Below are 26599 nucleotides of genomic sequence, written 5' to 3' on the forward strand. Positions count from 1 at the left end.
TTATACGAATATTCCGTTTTATTTTGCAGCCAGAAGAGTACACACAATGCGTCCCCGCGCAAACGTTTCTCTCTTTTCTCACATTACTCCCACAGTGCTTCAGCGCCCAGAGAGCTCTTTGTGTTACGTGTAACTCTAATTTTCCTGTTTATTTTCTCACAATTTGTGTGCACTGTAAATACTTTGCTTTTTAATGACCGTTCCGGTGTGTGTGTGTGTGTGGCTCTGGTTTGTGGATGATCGAGTTTTGCTTTCTTTGCACGCCTGTACATTGAGAGAACCACTGCTACATTTATGTCAATTTATCCCTGTCCGCCCACATGCTTTCCTTCGCTCGATGTCCCTGCGGTAACAAGCGCACGTGCTGTTTTGTTCCATATTTTTGCTTAAAGACACTTCAATGTCACCGCACTACTGGTACACTACTGGGGGGGGGGGGAGTACCCAATGGTAATTGTTGTAATGGTGTGATTCTGCCGGGGAAAGAATGCTTCGTTGCACAATGCACAATTCATTGGGGAGTTTGGGACCGTCCTGCATTCGCTTGCTCTGCTGTGTAATGTGTTGATAAATTTAGTCTCGCAATTATTGATGAAATTTCGCACAAGCAATGTACACAACAACACACACAAAAAAAACCCTCGCTCTAACAATTTTTACCTTTTCCTAAATCGCCCCCCCCCCCCCCTAATGTGTGCCTACTACTCTCGCCTTGACACACGAAAACAAGAAAAAAAAACGAGGAGAAACAACTAAATTTAAGTAAAAAAAACACAACGCACTACTTTTCTGTTTTAATTTCCAAATCACCCAATAATCACATTGATTGTGCACCGTATTGTTTTCTTCCTTTTTTTTTTACTCGGCCACCATTCTAATCCATTACCGGCACATGACCATGCATCGCGCTAAAATATCTCCTCCATTAGCTAAACTATCTCCCACTATCTCCCTTCCATTCGCTCTCTCTCTCTCTCTCTGTCCCTTGCCTAACAACGGTGGTTCGTTTCGATCTGTACGATTTACATATATTTTGTTGATTGTGTATGTGTGTGTTCCTTTTCTGGATCCGTTCTACCACTCCCACCTAGTCTTCAAGATGTTTACGCTAAGGCCCAATTTGTTTTGTTTGCTTTTTTTGTATGTATAAAGGTAGATGCATTCCCAATCGATTAATAAATTGTTTCTTTGATAAATGTTCTTCCCTGTGTTGCCTCTACTCGCTTGTTACAAATATTTGTTTTTTTTTCTTTTCTTTTGGGAGCAGATATGGATAAAAAGTATCGTGAGTGGAGGAAACAAAAACCCCATTAGATTGGGTGCACGTGTTAACTTCGCATTTTCCAATAGCATCGACATTCGTCGGCTGAGCTCATATCGTTTCTAATTTTGTGTTTGTTTGTTTCCTTTCGCGTAGGGTTTAGGTGCTGCTATCACAAACTAGACCATCGTCGCACACTTGGGTTTTCCTGTCCTGCTCCTGTCCTGTTACTGTTTTGCAAAAAAAAAAAAAATGCAAACCACACAGGATTGCAGCGTATCGGTCGGACATACGCATATCGCTTACCCCGTGGCGTTACTCTACTCTACTCCTACGCACAAACGCAACGGGGGCGTTTGTTTTGGTGAGCAAAAAGGTGTCGAGATTTGTCAAAGAAACGGGGCTAAATGCTACACGAAGTCCACACACACTTCTTTTATACGAAAGAGAGTGGGCAGGGGCGGCAAATAACACCGAGCCCGACCTGCTTGTTGCATTATTTGAGCAATAATATAGCCTTAGCCGTCAGCCCCCTTATCCTTCTAACCCTTGCGCTCCGTCCGTATACGCTCCTGGCAGACCGCACGAACAACAAGTAACTTGAGTAACACGGGTTTATATTGGGAGGAAGAAAAAATGCTCTGTATATCATATAATATATATATCTATCTTCCACTACTTTGCTGAATATACGGTAGAAATGCTTCAGTGGTTATCCGTTAGGTTGCAATGCAATAAATTGAGTTTACACCATTATCCACCCGTTCAGCTCGTTCAGCCTTTCATTTAGTGTTGCGCTGTTAACCCACTCGCTTGCAAAGTCTTGTTATCATTTTCCTACCCTTTCCTTTTTTTTTTAATTTGCATTTTTCTCCACCACTCCACACAATCCACAATTTGGTATCAAACTGCACACAAGACTGATCGTGATGCAACTCGTTTTTGGCGTGGTGAGTAGGTTTCCTAAAGGGTGTTGAGAGGGAGGTAGAGGAGGGATTAGGTTCTACCCCTATCGGCCTTTTGATTATCTACGTTCGAAACAATCCACTCTAAATCCGATTGTGTATAAATAAAACTCTCAATCGCGCCTACAACCGCAGTCTCTATTAGAATGTGCAGCTGGGTGATGGTGGGTTACAAATATCATCAGCTGTTTATGTTTACCGTTTTTGTTGTATTTTGTTTTTGTTGGAAGAACTATCAGTGACTATTTTGTATTTGTAATTGCTTTCTCGCTAAATGGGGGGGTTTTTGTGTCTGTGGTAAATTTGTGTTCTCTTATACAAACAGTATCGCTAGCAGTACTCCCTATGCACACACATACGCACCCTCACACATGCACAGTTCCTTGCTCGGGGGTTAAAATGAATGTCTGTGTGTGCTATGCTTTTTTTCTCTCATATTTTAAGTGACAACAGGGATTGCCCCATTGCTTTTCCCAGACACCGGCAAGCTTCGGAGTTTTTTAAAACGATACGCACCTAACATAAAACACCTACGTCCAAATCGAAAAGCGACAGTATAATACAGACAATACACAGAGGGAGATACAGTTCGATGATGATTTAAAACACATAATACGCATTGTGCAGCAGGCAGCAGAGCATTCTTCACTAATCCTATTTAAAGCCTACGGGTTTCGCTCGCTACTGCATCCATGTTTTTTGCTTGTTTGCTTCCTGCCAAACATTCCTACAAACGTACATGCTCTTCGCGTATCACTGGCGGGTAAAAAAGACACTCTCACACACACACACACACATACACGCAGACACACATTGCAAACACGCATTCACACTCTAACGGGTTTCAGTCAAATGGCACAGACACACACGCGCGTGGGTAAAAGCGCCCAGAAGCCTTCAACCGACGGGGCGCGTTCCATTCTGCCTGAAATAACGCCTGCTGCATGCGCACCCGACAATCGCAAACACCCGACACGAACCTAATTTCTATGGCTGCTGCTGCTACCGCTGCCGAATGCTTTGCCGCACAACTAATGCTAATGCTCATTTACGAAGAGGTCGCGTTAGAGTAACGTTGAGGGATTAAAAGTAGGATCTAAACGTAAAAAAAAGCAAGCCTAAAAACGAAACGCCGGTACCCCACAGGACACGGCCCATCCGCTCCTGCTCAACCCTTTTTGCTGGCTTTGGAGTTGGCACCGGCTGCCTGGGGACCGCTCACTTCGTGTCGACCGTGGCCCGCAGCTTGGCCCGGGCATTCAGATACTCCGGGTTGATCGAGCCGCCGGTCGGATCGGTCCCGCCCGTCCCGCTGCCCCCCTTCTGCTGCTCCAGCCGCTGGGCGCGCTGCATGATGACGCGCCCGAGCTCGGTCGCGATCGTTTGCTCCGTCTGCTTGGCCAGGTTTTGGGCCGCCAGCACCTGGCGCTCCTTCTGCTTCTCGAGCGCCCGCTGCAGCTCGGACTTTTGGTTCAGGACGCTCTTGCCACTAAAAAGAAGAAGAAGAAAAACAACAAAGCAACGTCAGAGGAGTGGGATTAGAAAACGGAGTCCACGGCACACACAGGGTGGACATTGACTTACATCTTCTGGTTGAACATCATCTCGCGGTGCAGATTTTGCCGATCGATCGACTCGAGCACCGGGTTGGCCAGCTTCTTTGGTACGATCAGTCCCTGCGCGTCGGTCATGACGCTTTGGCTGGTGCTGATTGGGCGCATCATTCCCGCTCCTGGTCCGGTAGGGTGCGGCGCGTGTAGTTCGGCCGACGATGCGCGGCGTTGCTGGTGCTGGGCTGGTGCGCTCGCGTATGTGCTGTTACCGTTTGGGACGATCCGGTCGTCTAGGTTTGTTTCATCTGCTCGGAGACGGTTGAAAGAAACACACACCGAAGCACACAAAAAAAAAAAACAAAACATTAGTAGACGCGGAAGAAGAATTGAGAAGAAAAAAAAAACAGATGACTGCCAACTACCCAAAACTATTTGTATAGCCTCACAGCTAGCCGTACTTCACCTACAGCACTCTATCGCATTTAGCACAAGCTCGAGCGCACACCAAAGCAGCAATAATACCACCTGTCGCACCTTGCTCGAAGATTCGCATTTTCTCACGGATGGTTTTGGTGGGTATAAAGTGCGGACGGTACATTGTAGTCGTGCTTAGAAGGGGTGCGTATGCGGCGTGCTCTGTTGCGGATTAGGCGTAGACAAAGTTAACACACAGTATCATCAGTGCAAGACGGCCAATGCTTAGAGGTTGGGCAAATCCCGGAGGATCCGCTGTAAAGACTCGTCCGTGTTGTTAGGGTATGGGCAGGACTAGTGATGTGATCTGCAGAGCGCACCCATGACTCCGATCAGACTCCGGCTTTTGTTAGTCCGATTGCGAGTCCGGCAAAATCCGAACCACTAGTTACGCTCGCAGTCGGAGTCATCCGGCATTCATCCGGAGTTGTTCGGAGTCGCCCGGAGTCGTTTGCCGCCGGAGTCGACCAGAGTCGAAGTCATTCGGAGTCGTCCAGAGTCGATCGGACTCCAGTCCAGTACAATGTGCTTGTGATCAAGCATTTCATTTAGTTGGGTTTTTGTTGTCTTTCACTTTGCGCGTGCACTTCGTGTAAAAGCCTTTGTCTCGAAGGCCGACTCCGGCTGACTCCGACTCTAACCGACTCCGAATGACTAAAACGACTCTAAACAACACCGAACAACTCCGAACGGCTCCGGACGACTCTGGACGATTCTGAACGACTCCGGATAACGCTGGGCGGACCTTTCGGAGTCGATTCTGAAATTATCGGAGTCGGATCGAAGTGGACTCCAGATTTTTGCCAACTTTACCCATCACTAGGTAGGATGTTCTTTCAGGATTTGTGGCAGCTAAAGGAACTTCTTGAAAACTACAGAATATGGGTAAATCTCTGATTAGAGATGTCTCACACAGCCCCAATTGACAAATTCCCAATGAAATTCCGACTCCACCTATGATGCCGTACTGACTTAACCTAACGAGCCATGTGGCGGTGAAGAAGTCACGTGAGACCTCTGGTACGTCATCAATTATACCAGCATCGTGTCGCTGTAATGCATCCAGACAGCAATTAGGCTTTTTGGAATGCCTGCCAGGCACCGCATCTTTCGACGCCTGTTACGATCGTCACGAGCTCAGTGCGACCAGCGTGCAAAGTAAGTCAGCGTGCGTGCGCATTGCTGCGTACCGGTTCCGACTTCCGAGCTAAATCTCTCCGCCCGAGTGACGGAGGAGCAGCAGGCCAGGTGTATGTGTGTTTCGAGGCGTTGGTTAACTGTTACATAATCTGATCAATTTCCATCATTTTCCATCGCACATCGCCTTACTTTGACCGGCGCTGCAACATCCGCACGGTGTCGCGCAACCACAGCAAGCGTACGTGCAGGCATGGGTTTTGCCTATTTCACTGGCTGGAGACTTCACCGCGTACATTCCCCGCGTTGCGATGGATAAGCCAGCGGGGCGCTTAGAAAGGATAGTGCTAGCGAACGAAACTGCTCGTGCTAGATTTACACACCGATTGCGCCTCCCTGCCAGCCACGGGACACTCCTCCCGAGGGGACTTCTTATCAAACTCCAGACTGTTTTGGTTGCTGCCTATTACCTCTAAACAGCACGTACGTGGGCCACGCCGCGCGTACGTGGACAAGTGCTCGGCCGCAAGTGCCTAGCCAGAACGAGTTTGTCCCAACGGCATATCGCAGCTGCCGCCGCCTGTCAGCTTTAGATATATTCCCACCAGCACCAGCCGGAGTAGGTGATGCTAATAATTAGCATGCCGCTCGATTTGCAGCAGCAGAAACAGCAGAAGAGTAAATAAAGCAAACAACAGGCACAGAAAAAGGCACATCACCTGGGCGTCCTGCGTGGAATTGATAAGTTGCATAACTTTGAATCATTAATCTCCACCGTAATGCTAAAAAGCTCCTCCGCTATGCCTCTTTAACTCGGGTTTCGTACCGGCTCTTTATTTCGTCACACTGCGCCGCTCGACACCAAAGGGAGAGAGAGAGAGCACGGGCGGAATTGCAACGGGGCACGGTTCGTTATAAAACGGTACTGATAAAAATCCCATGCATAGTGTTGTTGTTTAGCATTCGCTGGCTAAATCTGGCTCAAATTTGCATAAGCGTGTTTACACCCGTGCCGTGGTGTAATGTTAAAAAAGGAAAAAAATATGTACCAAAGGGGAATACTCAATTGGTTGGAATCAAAACTGGGTGACAGTGGCAGGGGTTTTCATTTCCATTTTTTGCCCCTGGAGTTGGGAATGTTATAAGCAATAGAATAAGAGAAAATTTTGGATAATTTTTGTTTTGGCCGAAAACATAAGGACCTCAATACATTGAAGAATAATCAACAAGCCTTCTATGTTGGCTAAATATCTTCCAATTCACATGACTTCTATATTTTTCTATTGTATCAAGTAAGTTAGGGCTAGTGCATTAAACTCTTCATTTTGCTTCTTTTAACGACTTATGATTAAAAAACACTTAAAGCAGGGGTCGGCAATGTTCAGTAATTTTGATCCGAATGTAATTTTGGATACGAAACATAACAACGTTAAAACGATATTTTGATTGTACTGGATAAGTGTTGATGCACAAAAAGAACATTCATTGCACACGACTTATTGATAAAGTGACATTCTTACAGGGGTTTTCCGGGGTTCTCAGAGCTGTGGGACACTTTTTTACTAACGGGAAATGAAGATTTGTAAAGAGAATTGGACTCTATGGCACCTTTTTGGTCAAATCCCATAGGAATTTCAAATGAACTTGACCAAAAAGGGTACAATAGAATCCAATTCTCATCATAATTTTATAACTTCCCATAACAAAGAGTCAAGAAAGTGTCGCACAACTATGAGAATACTTGGAAAACCCTGTAAAAACAAAGCATTCTAACGTTAAATTGTAAATGGAGAACAAATCAATAACATAATCTGATGTAAACTGATGTTTTGCTGATAGAAAAAAAAACATCTGCGCAAAGGTACACGCAAAGGTATTTGCAAAGGTACACGCCTGCTCGCGGAACTCGAATGGCAAGTCGAACGGAAAGTGTCGCACATAAAATTGATCGAAATTTAGACCAAGAAGGCTTGATTTTTTACATCTCAAGGTGTGTTGGATATTTCAAAAGTTCCAAATACTTTAATCGATTCGAATTGATTTGAATGATTCTACTATTTTGCCGTTCGATTCGAAGTCTGCTGTTCCATTCGACTGCCGTTCGAGCCCATGATCGGGCTGAATGTCTTACTTGTTCCCCACTAAAACCGTTTGAGAAATAGCTCAATTACTGTTTTTGCTACCGTTTCAGCACGTCCTTACTTACGTACACATGTGACCAAAATCAACATCAATAGAACATCAATAGCCTAATAAAAGTTTTTACCTAGTAAATGCGGATTTGTTAACTCATTTTTGAGATCATTTTATAGGTGGTTTTGGTTGATTTGAACCCCAAAACGAATCCCTACGAAAAAATATATTTTGTTTTGTAATTTTGTCACTCCATCTTTTCGTTTGCTGCAAAATGTCCCTGTCAATGTCATTAAAAATAAATGAAAAAAAAAATTGAAATAAAATCCATGTCAGCGTCACGTACTCAATTGTTCTAATCAGAGGTGATGCTCAAACAGTGTCCAATACATGATTGGTGATATTTTAGCAACCAACGCTTGGCCAGTCACTATGTCATGACTTTTTTTACTGTGATCAATTCTGTAAAATGTCACTGACATAGTCATGACAAATTCCTACTGAAACAAAATCATATCAGCGTCACGAACGCTACTGTGATGATCAGAGGTGAGACTTAAACAGTTGGTGCGACCATCACATGCTTAGTGACACGTTGTGCAACCGCACTCTTGATCAGTCACTTGAGCGCGACATTTTGAAACCAGACCAGAGTGAGAAGGCATGCTCATTTTGCTGCTTGGGACCACACGCCAAGTATATTCCAAGAATGCCGTGATTATCACCGATGGAAAATGTGGTGACCAAGTGACGGACCAAGTGTTGGGTGCTAAACAAAATGTCACCAAGCATGTGATTGATCCACCAACTGTTTGACTCTCACCTCTGATCATCTCAGTGGTGTACGTGTGCTGATTTGAGCTTCGTTTCAATCATGAGTGTTGGTGACTGAAACAGTGGCATTGGGAAGCACTGTTCACAGCCAGCAAAAATCATGATTATGCTTGCGCCGGCATTAAGCTCAGCTTGTCAGTCAGAGTATCGGGTTTTACTCAAGCACTCGCACTTCGCGCTTCATTGAGTATCAGCAATGAAAATCAAGCTACCACGAATATGTTCATTGAATTCGGTGGTGAGTGTGATGTGATTCTCATGACATTTTGGAGCAATGGTTTGCACCTTGAAAAGTACAGTGCGAGTTTCTTCGGATTTTGAGCCGACTTGTCGATGGTGTTTACGCCGAAATATACTTTTTTGCTCTTCTTGTATGATGTAGATAGTTGAACTTCAATGAAAAAGAACATACAACATATTCACATTTTTGTTCGTACGAAAACGGCACTATCGTAAAAAATGTATCACATTTCCAAATATTCTAGAACATTCTAGAGAAGAGTCTAGACAATTGGCCCGCAGCAGCATTCATTCCATTTGTTCAATCTGGACCTTTTGCTTGAAAAGTTTGCCGACCCCTGACCCAGATAACTTACCCTTTTTTATCTCACTACCACTGTATTTACGCCCAGCACTGTACAACTTCAGTTTGCAGTCGCCGTCGTCGTCGACCTAACCTGTTTGATCAGTTGTTACACCTGCAAAACAGCTGGGTGCAAAACGAGTTCGCTTTGCGCGCTAGTGGTCGCGCCATTTACGCGCAACCATTCAAAGTGCGTTTAGGGCGTCGCGGTTGCGTCAACGGTTCTAGCAGGGTTCGGTGCCGCGCGCCAAGAGAACCAGTGTCAAAGTCGTTCCACACAAACACACACACACACACAAAAACATTGTAAGCTAGACATGACCTTGACGATTTAGTAGCGTTAGTTCATCTATTTTTGACGTGCTTGTTCCATGCTCTCGCACTCCGTGCCAACGTTTCGTCGGTTGGAGGCATCTGGATTCTCCAAGATTCTCGCTATTTCAACAACCCACCGTGGGTTTGTATCAACGGACAGCACACTGTCTACACTTTCAACTTTCCCTCGGTTCCGAAGCACGCATACGAATGGCGTACGAGACTTCCCCCGCCCTTCGCGCGTGCCTGCCATAATAGACAACACGCCGGAACATGACATTGGAAGCCATACCCAACACACACACACGAATGCGTGGGCGACAACACACCTGTGCACGTGATGAAAAGCTGCTTAAGTGTCGCAGTTAAAAGCCGGGTCGGGCGAGTGTTATTGCTTCCCCCACCCCGCACCGGGGGAGTTCAAAACAAAACAAACGCAAACACACACACACACACTAACAAAAAAAAACCGCACCAAAAACTGTGCCAAATCGCTTCCGCATTTCGTTTGTTCCCGCGGGCAATTGTGTGCCCTCCCCGCTCACGAGATGCTTCCCCTCCCCATCCATCCCTTCTCTTCGGCTTTTGCATCATAATGCACCCTTAGCAGCAGTGGCGGCGCGGCCCCGGAAGCGGATGGCCCACTTGCATAAAATTTGAGCAGATAAACGAAACCGACAGCCCCGTCCGTTCGCGCTGTTAGTGTGTTTCAATTGCCACGCTATTTCTTTTTTTTTTTTTTAGATGACAACCCTAGCTTCCCTCTTTTCAGCCCCGGGCATTTGGGTGGGAGAATAGAAATTGCCGGCTTTGATTGCCGGCGCTGTTTAATGAGCTGTCAGATTGGCTGGTTTTGGGGTTTTGGAGGGAGAATTCGGATTGTGACACATCAATCATACGATAGGGACACGGGGCCTCCCACTTACCTTACCCCTTAGCTGGGCCTGGGCGCAGAACGTAGATCTTCCCGCTGCGAAGGGTTGGCACGGGCAGAGTGTGTGTGTGTGTGTCTGATGTTGACGTGATTCCAGCTTTCACTTCTAGGCGAGGCGCCCTCTCTGCGGAGAAATGGAGAAATGGAAGAATGTGACATGAGAAACAGATTTGAAAATGCAGGGCATACACACAGACACGATTGAAAGCGCGCGCGGTTCTAATGAACCAAGGGACACGGCGAGGCCTAGAATTGGAACTGGCAGGGAGGGTGGGGTAGATACATTCTTGCCCATGCGCTTTTTTCTTTCGTTTTGGGGTCAGAACGTGTCTGTGCTGGCAGTTTAATGACTCCCGATTGGAGCTCTGTTCAATGCACGTTTCTGTGTCCGTTGATTTTGGGGTTAATGGCTGTAAGTACCCGCTGGTTAGATCATTCCTTCACTCAAAACAAGTACGATCACTCTCTGCAGTTCACTCTACCCAACACACAAACAGATTCGATTCATTCGGATAAGCAGTCTCCCCGAAGGAAACCGGGGAAAGTTTCCCTCGTCTACGATGCCCGTGATGCCCTGGTACAGCGCAACGCAACACACCGGGCCACGAGCACCATTCTCAACTCCGACTCCAGATGTTCCACCGCGGCAACAAACCGGACCGGGGCTGGGCGTTGTCGCGGCAGTACCAGCCAGTACACGGCAAGGCACAATCGCAGCGTTCTGTGTGCCGCGCCGGGCGAAAGGTTTCTTGAATTGCAGCCCGCAACGGCTGCACAGTGCAGCAGCAGTGCGCCCACCAGCCTGCATTAGGGCCCGATCCCACACGACGGGTGCAGCCGAAGAGGGAAGAAAGAAGAAACAGGTTATTATTATTATCGTCTGGGAGAAAGGAAATGTAACGCGGCAGAGGGAGAGAGAGAGAGACGATGTGCTGCTGGAGTGCATGATCGGTGCTGGAGATCAAAAGGCAGCCAGCGAAGATGAAAGAAGCATTAGATCCGGGACGGATGGTTGTTGATCTTGACGGCCGTGGTAGCGGGGAAGGGGTGGTAGCAGGGCGTTGGGAATAGTCAAGAACAGGAGCACTATTCTAAATGCTAAATATAATGCATTTAAACAGGTCTGCTGCCCCCTCCACGCGCGTCGTAAACTGGAAAGGAAACTGCAAACGGTAGTGGAGCTTGAAGATTGACTCCTTTCGATGTGCTGTAATCGAACAATGATGCTCGTTGTTCTAGCCACATCTTGCTAGAACTTTCCGATCCAACAATTCACTAGATCCGGCTGCGGCTTTGTGTTTGCCAGCGTGCACAGGCGCAGCGATTAATGTGTGTATAAACATGACATAGAGCAGAATTAAATGCGCTCAAGTACGTGAGGAACGATCCAACGTTGGTGTTTATGTTGCACATTCCACATGGATGCGGTCGTGTGTCAGCAAAAACAGGTCCTAACGTCAGCTAGTTACTGGTGTTTATGGGAGGTATTAATCTCTTCTTTAAAAAAAGATGTGACGGCATGTCCGGGATGCCATCAAACGATGCATGGAAAACGATTGGAGAATATCTCCAGGAATCTCAAGACATTGAAGTTTTAAATATAGCGAGAGGAATCCAACAGGGGCTGTATTAGATGAAACATTTAGCTGATTTCCGACAATAAAAACCCAAGAATTACCTGCTTGAGCAAGTTATTCATCGGAACATTGCATGCTCCTTGCAAACGAATGCTACTTGTGTTAGTTCCAGCTAATTACTGGTATTTACGGACGGTATTAATGTGTACTTTAAAGCGATGTGATGTCTTTCCGCCTATGTGAGACGACGCATGGAAAGATATCCTGGAAAGATCCTCTTGATATTAGACCTTGATATATAAGTCAAAGGAATACAACAAGAGCGATGGAGCTGCAAGCAGCAAATCATGTATTAGATACAATTTTTAGCAAAGTTCTGACAGTAAAAACCCAAGAATTACCTGCTTGAGTAAGTTATTGATCAGAACATTGAATGCTCCTTGCTTCAGAATGCTGCAGAATGCTATGTTAGTTCCAGCTAGTTACTGGTATTTAAGGACGGTATTTATGTGTACTTTAAAGATATGTGGCCGTATGTCTGAGACGACGCATGGAAACATCTTTTGGACAGATACTCGAAATATTAAACCTTGATATCTAGTCAAAGCAAAGCCAAAAGGGCATTGGATTTGGTACCAGAAATCATAAACCGGACAAAATCTTCGTCTAGTTTCTGATAGCAAACTCCCAATTTGCCATCATCCGCAAGCTGAGCAAGTTTACAGACTTCAGATCTGCTGGAAAGATCCTCAAGATATTGAACCTTGAAGTCTAGTCGAAGGAATGCAGCAAGGGGGTTGCATTTGGAACAAGCAACTCATGTATTAGATAACCCTTTTAGCTAATTTCTGACGGCAAACTACCAAGTCTGACCTTCATGAGCGAGTTGAGCAAGTTTACAGACGATATTAAAGTGTTCTTGAAAGAGAAGATCTCCTGGAAAGATCCACAAGATATTGAACCTTGATATCTAGTCAACAAAATGCAAAAAGGGCATTGGAGTTGGTAGCAGAAACCATTTTGCAGATGAAACCCTTAGCTGACTCCCAACAATAACCACAATGAGCAAATTATTGACCTGAACCATGCATGCTCCTTGCTCCAGGAAAAATCGTTTGAAAGCAATAATCTGTGAGATTACGACATTCTAACCCTTGCGAGGCATACCTACGCCGAGGGATACGCAAATCGCGCACGGTCTCACTGCCAGTCCGTCACTACCACACTCCAACCACCTCATCTCTTTCTCGGGCCTCCCCCGAAACCATGCATATGTAACACACGGGGCGCACACAAAGCGCATTACTCAACCACCTGATACAAATATTCCGCATCCAACCAATTAGACACGATATCGATAGGTGCTCTGCTGCCCGGCGGCCGGGCTGCTGCCTGCGCCACTCAGCACGGGGGTCTTTTGGATCGCAACCCTTGTTCGGAGCGTGATTGAATTCATTGGAAGCCGGCGCCAAGATGGTCCCAACCATTGCTACCCGCACTCTCTCCCCCCTCCCATTGGCGATCCGGAGAGTTTTCTTTTCGCGCCCGTTGGAAAACTCAAGGAAGTGTGTATGCACTCCAAAAATCGCCCGCTCACCCCGGGGGAAAGGGGAAGGAGGCTGGCTGTATCGGATGCTGCTACCCCACGCTGTGGAAGATTGTGGAATAACAGCGCCGAAAATTCAAGCGGCCAAATAGCAGCAGCACCAGCCTTCACGGTTCGCGCTCACCCAGACAATCGCCCCCCCGCAACCCTCCCCGCCACAGTGCTTTGATAGAAGGTGGTGTATCGGCGGTGTTTCCAAAAAAGGTAAGAAAAGGCAGGAAAATCTACCACAGGAAACGAGCCCGGGCCACTGGGGAAAATGGGGCGAAGCAAAGGGGAGGAAGGTAAAAAACAACATACTAAACGAACCAAGTGCGCTCGGTCTCGTGGGGGGGGGGGGAGGGGAAATAAAAGATAGATTACATGCAGCACACCTCACACAAAAGCCGGAGGACGGATGGGAACGTGAGTCGGAGATCTCATGCGCGTCTGGCTCGGCTGGCAAACGCGCTTTTTTGAGTGTTGAAAAACATGCCTCGGCCAAGCTGCTCGGACCGGGTGGTGCAGAAGAAGCTCCCTTGCCCGAACCGAAAGGGAACTGTTTTAATAATAACAATAAAAAAAAACAATCCCAGATGGAAATTAATAGCCAGCGGTCAGCTTGCAGACAGCGTAAAGAATCATCAAGTGGCGCAGCGCCCCAAGAGAATTGCCCATTGCGCGGGTAAGGTACGGGGCCAACACACACACACGCACACACACACTCACTAAACAGAAAGCCATGTTATCGTTTGCCGCAAGTGCCGAATAAAGCATTAAAGTGCCGCCGAGCCCTTTGCCAGCTGCGTCTGTTAGGTCGTATCGTGCACCAAAAGTGATGCCTCGTTGCGGAATTTCCTCGGCATCTTCGAACGGTAGCTTTTGTTCGAGGCAAAATTTGGTTGGAAGCTCTCTTGACACACTCCTCCACATGTCCCCCGGCCCAAGCGTACCCCTCCGGACAGCCGAGCAGAGCCGGTGGAATTGACAGAGTGGCGGGAGGTCCTCAAGCCACCTAGAGCTAGCAGTTGGCGCAAAAACCAACAACGCGCTGGAATGCGCAAATCCCGGTTCGCTTTCCCAGCGGGTGGTGAGCGATGGGGAACGTGACAGGTCGCGAAAGTATGAAATGACCTAGACACACACACGCACACACACGCACACAGACGGGAATGAAAAGAATGCCCCCCCCCCGCGTCCCCCGCGTCCCCCGCGTGGTGTGAAAGCGCGTTAGACACAATGTTACGCCCGGGCGTGAATAGGGCGCAATGTTCTCACGAACGAGGTCATTCGTGCACGGCCGCTGACAGCTTGGCAAGCAACTGGAAATCGGGCCCTGCTAGTGCTAGAGAGCGCTCCAGCTCCGCCCGCAAACACAATCACGCAAACGACGATAAGGCCCGCTCTGACACAGAGAGATCAGATACCACACAGACGGCTGGGGTTAGGCCTCCAATCTCCGAAACGGCATGTGACAACGCCAACAAGTGACAGATACAACAGCGAACTACAACAGCGGGAGCAGAACGGCAAAGCGGGTAGGACACCGGGGCAAGCAACTTTCGTAAGGTTATTAATTTCTCAATCCCTTTTTTGGTCGCCGGTTCCGCCGGCTGCAGATGGCTGGCGGCCGATTGAAACCGAAAGAAAATCGGCAATCGATTCCGGCAACCAGCCGCGGAAAAAACTAACCTAACTTGGAGCCTGCTCTCTAAGCGCGCGGGATGCGCGCTGGCGGATGTCTGATGCGGCAACGACGCGCCTGAAAACGTAGTAGCCAAAAAAAAAACTCAATCAATCAACTGCACACCATCTTCAGGGCCCAAAACAAGGCAGAGGTAGCAAAAACGGCACCTCGCAACGCACGCCCGAAGGTTGCCTACAATGAAACGCTGTCGCCGGATCAAGAGATCAGAAAAGCGAATCGGCCTCCAAATAATTATCGCGTTTCTTCTTCTTCTTCTTCTTCTTCTTGTTTGGGTGTTGTTTTATTGGAGGTGAATTGTTTTATACATTTCAGATGCTCAGCTCGTTTCTGTGCGGCTTTCGCTGCAGCGCAGTTCTGTTTCAGTTGGTTTCGCTGGTCTCCGATGGTTTCGACACCTCGTGCTAAAGCCCGCTCGATGTCTGAAGGGATCTGGCCTTCGCGGGCACAAACAGACCAGGGGGTTTTGGCCACACTCTTACCAGCTCCCAAAAAGGAATTAATGAGCGGAGAGTGAGAGCAACCAAAACAACAACAACAACAACAAAAAAAGACATTGCCAAAATGGTGTACCAAATTGCTCCACTGGTGATGGGGTGGTGTTGGGCATGCCGGCCACTCGCGGCGGTGCTTGAGAAAATGGGACCAAGACCAAGGTGGCTCGCACAAGTGTGGAAACCACACACCGTACCATCGCGGAAAATAGCACCAGCAACACCACGATCAAAAGCCAGCTGGAAAACGGACAAACCGACGCGAAACAAACGGTCTAATTTGAAAGGGGAGGGGGGGGGGAGGAGGTTGTGCGAGAGCTCATGCCCGAAGTTGATAGTTGCGGTTTTCAAGGCCCCGGCCAATACTTTCTCTTCCGATCGGGTGCAACCCGCACCGCAGGCAATCGATTCGGAAGTGTTCACATTTGTGCGGCTTTCCACGGAGGCGAACAATAAACACAAAAAAAAGCCTAAGCCTTCGCCCCCATGTATTAACCATGCGGACACCTCGCACCCATAAACTGTCCCAATCTCCCAATGCCGAACTCATTTCTTGTGTTCTTCTTCATCATGTTGTATTTGGCAACTCCAAACATCCCCCCCCCCCCCCACTCCCCAGAAAGATGCCAAAAAAGAAGAGAAGCACCGAACTGCCGAAGGTCTAATCGTAGCAATTGATGCAATTAGCAGTAAAGTAGTCGAAATGCCACCCGCTCCCACCGACCGGGTGACCTCCACCGGCTGCGTGAGTCGCCGTGCACGAAGTGCAGCAAGTGCAAACCCTCTGAAGGTTCTGTGTCTTTATTGTATTATAGGTGCGAACCACGCCGGTTGTGTAAGCCGGAACACCATAAACAAGATTGGCCGAGCAAGGACGGCGGTGTGTAATGGAAGAGACAACGAAGCACCGGTAGCAACAGCAAAAAATCGATTTCAAACATCTCTTCCAAGAGCGCGCGGGGCGAAAGTTGCTGCTCTGCGCGCAGCGTGAGGCGCAATAAAACCCACCGCATGGAATTTGATGCGAATGTCCGCTAAGCTCCATCATTAGCTTTATCGGATTAGTGCAGCGGCGCCACCAGGAGGTGCGAACGCTTTCAAACCAGTCAAATCGGTCCGCTGTTGAGAAGGTTCTGTGTGGAGCATCTTCGGGAATAGTCGGCATAATGTTTAGGCACCGGCAGGCTGTTCGTTTTTCAACACCAACATCCGGCAAAACAGCCCCCGAAAAACATTGCCTCCACCGTGCACTAAGTAGGCGTCGAAATTAGTGCTGGAAATGTTGAATTCTGCACAAAAGAGATTAGCGAGGCTCACTTCTCGCGTCCCGTACGCGCAATGGCGATTACAAATCGGCCCCCACGGGTGGACACACACACGCGCACGGGCCCGTTTACCAAGGACCGTTGGATAATCGTATCTGTTTACACTACAAGGCTCCCTCGGGCAGCAAACAATTATCCGCCTCAGCAGCTATCACCAAATCAAATGATTCACCCCTGGTGTTCCCCGACCCACAGGTGTTCCCCTGAGGCAGTGGCGAGAAGCCTCGGAACCGAGCAAAGCTCTACTCTAGCGGTGGGAGCTCGGTATCGGACCTACCCGGAGTCGATGCTGGAATCGATTCTGATTCCGGAATCGGCTCTGGAATCAGAATCAGCTCCGGTATCGGAATCGACCTGGAAATCGCAATTTGCTCCGGAAACGGAATCAGAATTAACTCCAGAATTGGAATTAGGCTCCGGAATGAGAATCGTTTCTTGAAATGAAATAAGAAGCGTCAGAAGCGAAACCAAACCGGGAATCTTCATGAGAATGGATCGTTTTCAAGTAAATTTGGATTCTATGAGGCTATCACTACGTAGCATCATTGGACCCAAACGCCAATTCTTATGTAGATGCCGAAACTGACCCCGATTTCGAAGAAGAATTTTGATTTTGGAGCCGATTTCGATTCCGGACCCGATTCTGATTCCAAAACCGATTCTGATTTCGGAGCCGATTCTGGAGCCAATTTCGATGCCGGAGCCGATTGCGGAATCATTTTCCGAAAACTTGGGAGCTAGCCGGAATCGATTCCGACGATAACTTAATGTTTCCCATCACCACTCTACTCAGCTGCAGCATCGTATGCCGATGCCTTAACAAATAAATTAATAAAGCTGTGGCGTGCTGTGAGTGTGTCTGTAGCCTAGCCATGCCATAAGACGGTACACACCACACAAAGTATGTCAACTTCCATACAGCGTGTGGTTGGCCGCCATTCGGCGGGAGGAAGCAATCTTCGGCTGCAATCTGGCCGCGGTGGGCTGAGATTAGAAATTGCATTACAGACCAATCTCGTACACAACGCACCGGCGGCAAAAGGCGCGCGCGCGCGCGCCCGGGAAGCAACAGCCGAACGAAATCGAGAGTGAGCGTTTGGGTGCGGTGGGTGCGCTGGTGGCAGGCAGCAGCAGGAAGGGGGGGGGGGGGGGGGGGGTGAGTAAGTAAGGGAACCGAAATTGGTTGCACGTAACGCTATGGGTGGCGAGAGTAAATTGCGGTTGGGTGTGTGTTTGGGGTTGGAGAAGCTGGTGTACTGCTGCTTGTCGCCCCTCTTCTCCTGTGGGCTCAGCCACACAACACACTTTGGTTGCGGCTACTGCTGCTGCTGCTGCGGTCCTAGAGCCATAGAGCTACACCACCATACACACATGTACAAGCGTTTTGAGACTTCCCGTCCGGTTACGGTAATACACACACACATATGGCAGAGAGGGAGAAGAGGCTCGAGACACAACTCTGAGGTTATTACCTCTCCGTATACCACTCTATCGCACACTGTGTGGCTGAAGCTACTCCTCCAGGTCACTCCTATATCCCCCCCAAACACAAAGTTCTTCTTCTTTTATGCCCAACTTATCTATTATAAAAAGATCCGTAAATACACCTATGCGATATGAGAGCCTAGAGAAGCGAGAACGAAAGGGGGGCCAAAACCTGGTCCTGGGAGGAATGATACGCCACAAGTAGACAGAGGAGCAGCAGTTGGAGATGTAGAGCGCGCGGCAATGTTGCTATTTTTGGCATTTTTAAATTATTTCAATATGCCGCCCGCCCTAACAGCAGGCTTTCGCGCCCTCGCTGGCTCGTTCGTGGTACACCACCGCACGGGAATTGATTCCAGGACTGTTGGTGTTGCGATAAGCAATACGCCTTCCAACTGCTGTATCGATCCTGTTCTCAGCGGTGTGCGAATTTTCCGAATAAAAGCTTCAGCGTTGATGCTCTTACCGGCGTACGGTGTTGGGGATAACATTGTGCGAAATGTACAAGAAAAGGAGCTCTCAACGCATAGTAAAACTAATTTCAGCCGATTGATGACATTGATTACAAGTAATGTCAACAAAAACGCCTGTGTGCGGTTGTTGTCGAATGCCGAACATATTCAATATATCCTTTCTATCTCGTTAAGCATCTTTAGGTTACACAGACCTAAAACACCAGCGAGTAGGCGTTTGGCGCCCCTATAATGGGACGATTGAGGTTATACCTCTTCAACCACACACATCGTGTGAAGTTTGGTCATTTCACCGCTCGTCAGTTTATCAGCACGTCAGGGGTTCCTGCATGGACATCCATTTGTGCACTGTGCTAGTGTCTACTGCAAACGGATGACGTTTAATTATTTATACCAGTAGAAAGTTACAGCTGACTGTGAGACAATACCACGTCCAGTGACAGTTTTCAACCACCGGTGTATTCAAAAACTAGCACAAAAGTGTTTTGTGATGTCGATGACTCGATCGCGTTCGTCTTTATGGTACAATTATCACATAAATAGTTTTGATTTATTCAGAGCTAGTGTAATTTGTGTTATAGCAGTTTTCAACTTCACTATGGCAACGTTAATCACGTCAACAAAACATTTTGGAATATAATTTAAATCGACGTGAGAATTCAACGATCCTTAGTTAGCCCGACCGCTCTTAGCATACTGTTCAATTGTATCAGTTTCGTACATAAGAGTGAAAAAAAAAGATATGAGATAGTCCAAACTGAACTAACTATCAGAAAACGAGATCTGACAGACGTATCGCACCATCCCTTCAAAGTCCAACAGTTTGTCTTCAACATATTCAACATACTTCAGACATCTGTTAAATCGTTTTCGGTGTATGGCACAACAATAAGCAATACGATCGACTATAACCCTTCAATAAGTCCTGTTCCACTGCAAAGAATATATAAACACAATTCATTTTAACTGCTCCAAAAAAGTCGAACCATTCGATTGCCCCCAAATCCCTACACGCTACCGTAACTACACCGACTGCCCTCGTGCAAGATGTTTACGAACTGCTCCGTTTCTTGGGTAACGACGTACCCCTAACAACACTGACCTCTGCTGGCAACCACCATTCTTCCCGCACTCCAGAAACCGCTTGATAACGCCCCCTCGCCAACAACAGCCCACCGGCTAGCACAAAAATGGGCCCCGCGAAGAGTGCCCCAAGAGGAAGCGCTGGGGCGAAAAGCGAACGGCAAGCAAACGGCCAAAGTCATTGGACATTTGGGGGTGGGGATGGCCAGGGCGGACATACAGCAGTCATCTCCGGGCAGTATGTTTGGGCACTGCTCCGGCTGCTGCCGGCAGAGTTGTTGCCGTGTCACGAAAACAATTGGGAGGACGGTGATTCCGTAAGCTAATGTAAAACAGAACCCCATGGCCGTGGCGCGGGCCACCGACCACCATGGCGGGGGGGGGGGGGGGGGGTGGGAATCCAAATGAAGAAAACATGCTACAGAAAGGCATGAGACCGGAGAGGCCTGCCCCGAGCCGCTTATGTCATCCGCGCTCCGGCAGCGTGTGGCCCGCGCTTACGTTACTTTCGCGCATCGCAGTGAAACGCATCGGCAAAAGAAAAGCGCCTAACCCTCCTTCGGGTGGGTTGAAGGGGCGGGGGGTGGCGAGAGGATGTGCAGCGATTTCTAGCTGGCCAAACGTATATGCTGCTGCTGCTGCTGCTGCTGCCGGCCCAACATATGTCTTGCCGCATGTATGGAGACAGAAATGCTGACACGACCGCAACCCCCCCCCCCCCCCTTTCCCCTTCACCCTATCCCTCCCTGCCACCGGCCCTAGCAGGGCAGTGGCAGCGTGTGCTCCAGTTTTAAGCACATTAAAATGTCAATCAAAAACCGAGATGACTGTACTTCAATACTTAATTTCTCTTTTGTTGTGTGATGTAGTAGATTGTTCCCATTTTGTTGTTGTGTGTGTGTGTGTGTGTGTGTGACTGCTTCGTTTGATTGTTTGCAAAGGTTCGAGTAAGGGGTTTTTTTGTTTGCTGCTCTTGGTAAGCCATAGCATCTGCCAACCATGCAAAACTGAAAAGAATTGTTCCTTCGAAATGGTCGTTTGTACAAACAAAACGCTGCTAAAACTGGCACTATTCCATCTACGAGTGGAGACATACCGAACAAAAAAAATTAAATTATACATCCCAGCGCAATTCACAGTGCGTTCCCCACGGCCCGATACGGTACAGGGAGGGACATAATAGTGAGATCAGCACACAAATCATCTTCCATCCATTGGGGAGCCAACCGGCCGGGGTAGTGGTGGGACCGTTACCCATGTTACATTGTGTTAACACAGAAGTGCTGGGGTGTTGTGTCGTGTTTTTTTTTTTTTTGCTTACTGGTGCTGCTGCTGACTCTTCTATATTTTGCAGCGATTCGCTTGCACAATCCGGCTTACAATCGAAATAATTGTACGATGCCATAATCGTCAACGGTCGGGCAACATTATTTCGATGTGATGCCTGCCCGGTTTTAAGTGTGTGTGAATAGGTGCCCAAAGCGTTTGCTGGAGTTACTCGACCGTCGGTTTGCGACCACCACAGGGGACACATCTGGGCGTGCAGACCTATCAAACGGATCGAGGTAGCGAGGTTCAGTTTGAAGCTGCTAGATTGATTTTCGAGGGGGAAACCTGGCACATCTGGTTTAATGCGTTGGGCGAAAATGGGTTTTTAAAACCTGGGCATGGGCAGCAGCCGGATCCATAACTCAACTTCCAGCTCGACATGAAAGAGTTAAATATCAATGATTCAAAGATTCAAACACAAAGTATCAATGCATTGCATCCCAGAACTCCCTTCAAGTTGACACACGCGTTACTTGCAGCGTCAAAGCAAAATGTTTACCTTTGACGCGAGTTGTGGGATTCAAATCATTGAATCTTTGTGTTTGATCTTGGAATAAAAAAAAAATAAAATGCCAGCACTCGTTCCACCCATAAATCCGCACCGAATTGATTCCCTCTTTTTGTAGAGTTTTCCCACCAGAAGCGGAAGATGCTTCCCGCGCGACTGATTTGGAGAGAAGCGGAAGAAACAGATTGTTGGCAAACCCGTACCGAATCGATAAACCATCCCTATGCATAATGCACACAGGGACAGTTCAGGTCTCGTCTTTTTTTTACATCCCAGGGCCTACTGGTGCATCATCGACAGCTCCTTTCGAACATTTCAATTACACTAATTTGATTCTCTTGTTACTATTACCATCATCATCATCATCATCATCACCACCAACATCATCACCTCCACCCTAGTGTGTCTTTGTAGTGTGTGTGTGTGTGTGTGAGGGAGAGAAGAAAAAGTAACTTCACGACCTACAGTGAAGCCAGCTTTGCTCGCTCGCCCGAAAAGCTCAGCCCGTGATGTCTGCGGGCACGTCTCGAGCGCATCCCGAGGTGAAAATGCAATTTTCAATTATAACCAGAACGGAAATTAGTTTGCTCGGCCCGGGCGCACCGCTCCCCTAGGTTCCGTAGATACCCACCCCCCGCACCGCCCACGATCCGACGCCAAAACCCAATTTCTGCTCGTAGTTGTATCTGCGTTTTTTTTTTTCTTTATCGCCACAGATCCGCCGTGGAAAGTGCACTCGATTTTCAAATCCGCTTCGAAATCGGTTCCACGAGCTGTGATGTGTGTGTGTGTGTTTTTGTTTCTCCTTTTTCTCTCTTCTTCTCTCTAGCTATTTCTCCCTTTTATCTGACTCTTTCACTCTCTCTCTCTATCTCTCATCTTGGTCTTGTCTGGTGTGCTTCCAGGATGTTGTAGGTAGGCACCCGGGAGAGGGGCGGCTGGGCAAGACATTTTCAGGCCTTTTGTGCTAGGAAATCGGATACGCGGTAGAAAGAATATTGGAAAGGTATTTTTATCACCAGGACCGCTGAGGACAGCTCAGCGAGCTTTCGCCTCGTCTGAACAACACGGCTAACTGAGGGGGGGGGGGGGGGAGATTTAAAGCCGAACTATTTCCATTTCAGAGGGCTTTTTACCCACAGAAATCCTAATCGGTGTTCTATGCCCCTCATCGGATTAAGTATTTTGGAACTGTAGCCTAACGGCGTTTTTGGGGCCTCACATCTGACATTGAAGTTTCGGTGGTTCTTCTGCCTATGGTAGATGCCGATGCTATGAGAACTTGAGAATCCTGAAGTGTGTGCTTTTGGGTACGTAAAATAAATACATCCAAAATTTTGTAGGATTAGCTTCTTCACCCTCAGACAGCACAGCGAGCTTTCGCCTCGACTGAACACGGCTGACTGAGGGAAGGTATAATGCCGAACTATTTCTATTTTTTCCAGAGACCCTAATCGGGGTTCTATGCTCTCTTCGCATTCCGTCGTTTTTTGGCACATCTCACATCTGACATTGAAGTCTATCTAGGTGGTACTGAGTTTGGTTTGAGGAAGTTTCGCTAATATAGCGTCACGTTTTAGGCGGGTCGTTTTTACAGCCTCAGCGCCAGTCTTTGGTCGTTGTGGATCTTCTGTCCTTGGTGGATCTTATAAGATATTAAAATCCTGAAGTTTGTGCCTTAAGCACCGGACTATAAATACATCCAAAATTTGTTGCGTTTAACACATAATTCTTCCTGCGGAATCGACTGTAATGCTACAAAGACTGTGCGTTAGATTCTCCAGATATTGATTCTAACCCACAACAGAAATCCTTCACCTCCAAACGATCGATTGTGACCCGGTAAGGGTAAAAGGGCGAACCTGGAGCAAAGGAAACCGACCGCAGAAGTGGCACCGTGTCGCACTTGGTGGCCAAGTATTGAACCCATGACCTTAGCCCTCCCAAGGACGAACACTTGTGGCAATGTCCGTCCGCGGTCACAGTATGGCGGTCACCGGCGTACACAAGGTTGCCCCGAAACACACACACACACACACACACTCACATACATTATGCCGTTGTTTGCGTTACCCATACACATCCTTCCTGGTTTTGGGCAGCACCCGATATCTAACCGCTCACGTCTGTATGAGTGTGTATGTGTGTGCTATTAGGTGGCAGCGCAAATGGAAAAGTACAGCGCACCACCGGAACAACGACGGAAGCGCAGCAAAATCAAATAAAAACACTACCACCATGTGAAGCACGTCGTCGTCGTCGTTTCGTTAAATCACATCATCCATCCATTGCCCGCTTATCTTCATTGCCCGCTCAGCGGTAATGGTGTGTGAGAGTGTGTGTGGTCGGTTTTGTTGTTTCTGTTGTTGTTGTTGTTGTTATTTTTTCGTTTTCTTCTTCTGCTGAAAACAGACAGAAAAACAACACAGCACGCGCAATGAGTGCACAATCTATAGTTAGATGTATGTGTGTGTGTGTGTATGATGCTCTCTATAAAAGATGATGTGGTACGTGAGATGCTGCGCTGCTGGACCGGTTCTACGCTACACCGCGTAGTATTGAATGTTTTTCGTCTTACAGGGTTCGCTGCGATTCAATGTACCATTTGCTGTCGCAATCGTTTCGCGGAAACAAAATATTAATTGTTGGCTTGAAATGTTCTTTAAATTTTGTGGGTAGTACTAGCTTCTACCGTCAATTGTTAACACTCTTCATGACAATGCACCTCTGAAGCGGTTAACTTTGTTTGATTTGTTGCAAAAATGTCTACAATAGTTCAATATGATATTTATGTTATTTTCTTCACAATCACAATTATTTGGTGACTAGACAACATTTGGATTGGCTTTTAAATACAGCATTTAAAAATATATCCAGCAAACCCTGTAATAAATCAAACACACATACGTAGCGAGGCACTTGTGGTATGCATTTTTAGTTGAAAGTACTTTTGAGTGTGGAAATGCCAGGAGCACGGAGGCAAGGAAAGCCCTACCGAAGACGTAAATGATGATGATGGTTACAGCTCGTAAACTTATTAAAGGAACAAGGGAGACTGAGAGAAAGAGAGAATCTACAGGAACAATGAGGAACAGAGATAGTACAATACAAAAAAAAGGATATTCAGCGGGTTGTGAAGACAACAAAGAGTGTGTGTGTGTGTGTGTGTGTGTGTGTGTGTGTGTGTGTGTGTGTGTGTGTGTGTGTATGTTCCATCCCGTACCCCATTCGATATCGTTTTGCCCCTCTGTCTCGTTAAAGGATCCCTCCAGCATCCACGACACACATACACACTCACACAACACACACACACACACTCGTACATGCAACGCCATACGCGTGCGTACGAGAAGGTTAGTTTCCGGGGGAACAGGGGGTAGGGGAGGCCACCACTGTCCATGAAACGTCCGAGTCGGAAGCCAAAAACACAAACAAACGCGCCTCGGCATCGGGAAAGTCGCTGAACCCGACACCCCGGACGAATCGACCAGCATGGCAGGTTGCCGCCGCCGCCGCCGCCGCCGCCATTCCAAGATGACGGTGCGCGTACGGGAACCGTTCAAAAAACTGCGTGTAAGTGACCTGTGTATGTGTGTGTGTGCGCGCGCGTTTTTTGTCCGTGTGGCATGCGCAAGGACAATACAGATACACGAGCACACACAAACACACACACACACACACACATACAAGTACACATATTAGAGTAGTGCAACGAAAACAAAGAACCAAAACGAACGGCGCAGAGAACGGAACGGGGGAAACAAGAAAGAACGCAAAAAGCGCGATGCGTTCGATTTTTGAAACGTTCTTGAAGTTTCGGTTTCCGTTCCGGGGGGAAAAAAAGCAAGCAGAATGTACCAAAAAGAAAGAGAAAGAAAAAAAAATATGTTAAAGCCAAAACTAAATGCATTTTTTTTGGTCAAACAATCACTTAAATCCCCTACCCTTTGCTGGAGGAAATATTTCATTACAAAACTGTTGGGTGATTGATTATTTCCCGGGATGCCAGGTCTGCCGTCCGACTGTGCGAATTTGTTTACGTTTGCTATTTATTTCCCCCCCCCCCCCGTCCACACAACGCGCGCGCCACATTCCAACGATGTCAACGGGTGTTCCCGCGGGGCAAAAGAAAACGGATAACACATTAGATTTTTTGTTTGTTAAGGCAGAAGGTTGATTACGACGGTTGATAGTGACCGGGGCGAGCGCTGCGCTGGAGAATTGGAGTTTTTCCTCCCTCCAGGGCGGGAAGTTGTTGAATAAGTGTGGCCGAGTGTGAGTGTGTGTGTGTGTGTGTGGGTTTTAAGCGCCAACAGACAACAGATAGTTCTCCCCCGCTGAGGAGACGTTTTTGTTTTTTTTTTCAAACACACTCTCGTCACCATACACTCAAGCATGCATTCAAACTAAACTACAATCTTAGAATCGCACACGCACCTGCAGGAAAGCACGTTGGTCTTTTGTTTTGTTTTTTTTTCCCTCTTTCTCCACTGCAAACAACACCACGCAAAACGTTAAGCGCTCTGTAACGTGTAGCTGTGTAATTGTGGCCCGTCCGTTGGGTCGCCGCACTATTTTCGGTTTACTTTAACTTTGTCGTATCGAGCGAAAGCGTCCGACCGCTTCGAATGCCGCCTGCGAACAAGTGTGCAGCGTGGTTTGCCGTTGCCCCGTGTGATCACAACAGAGCGATGCCGTTGGCGGTGTATGTTTCTTTTTTCTCTCTCTCTTTTTCACTATTTTCGTCCCTCTCTTTCTCTCTATTTCGCTCTTTCGCTCTCCTAAGCGTGAGCGACGAATGCGAGCAAGGGAAAGAGGCTGAGCGATCGCTGGAACACTGGCTGGA

General features: G+C 47.6%; 1 protein-coding gene across 2 annotated transcripts; it reads right to left on the reverse strand.

The window, feature by feature from the left end:
* On the reverse strand, window positions 1–26599 carry LOC120951042 (protein FAM107B). Of its 2 annotated transcripts, none has more exons than XM_040369544.2 (4): window positions 26191–26599; window positions 10187–10313; window positions 3811–4084; window positions 1–3715 (listed from the first exon to the last, which is right to left on the reverse strand). In XM_040369544.2, exons 3-4 carry the CDS (start codon window positions 3948–3950, stop codon window positions 3445–3447), a joined length of 411 nt encoding a protein of 136 aa, XP_040225478.1. In that variant the 5' UTR covers window positions 3951–4084; window positions 10187–10313; window positions 26191–26599; the 3' UTR covers window positions 1–3444. The 2 variants fall into 2 exon arrangements, with proteins under 2 accessions (XP_040225478.1, XP_040225469.1); XM_040369535.2 differs by having other exon boundaries at window positions 10182–10313.

Source organism: Anopheles coluzzii, chromosome X, assembly GCF_943734685.1.
Source record: "Anopheles coluzzii chromosome X, AcolN3, whole genome shotgun sequence".
NCBI classification, from domain to species: domain Eukaryota; kingdom Metazoa; phylum Arthropoda; class Insecta; order Diptera; family Culicidae; genus Anopheles; species Anopheles coluzzii.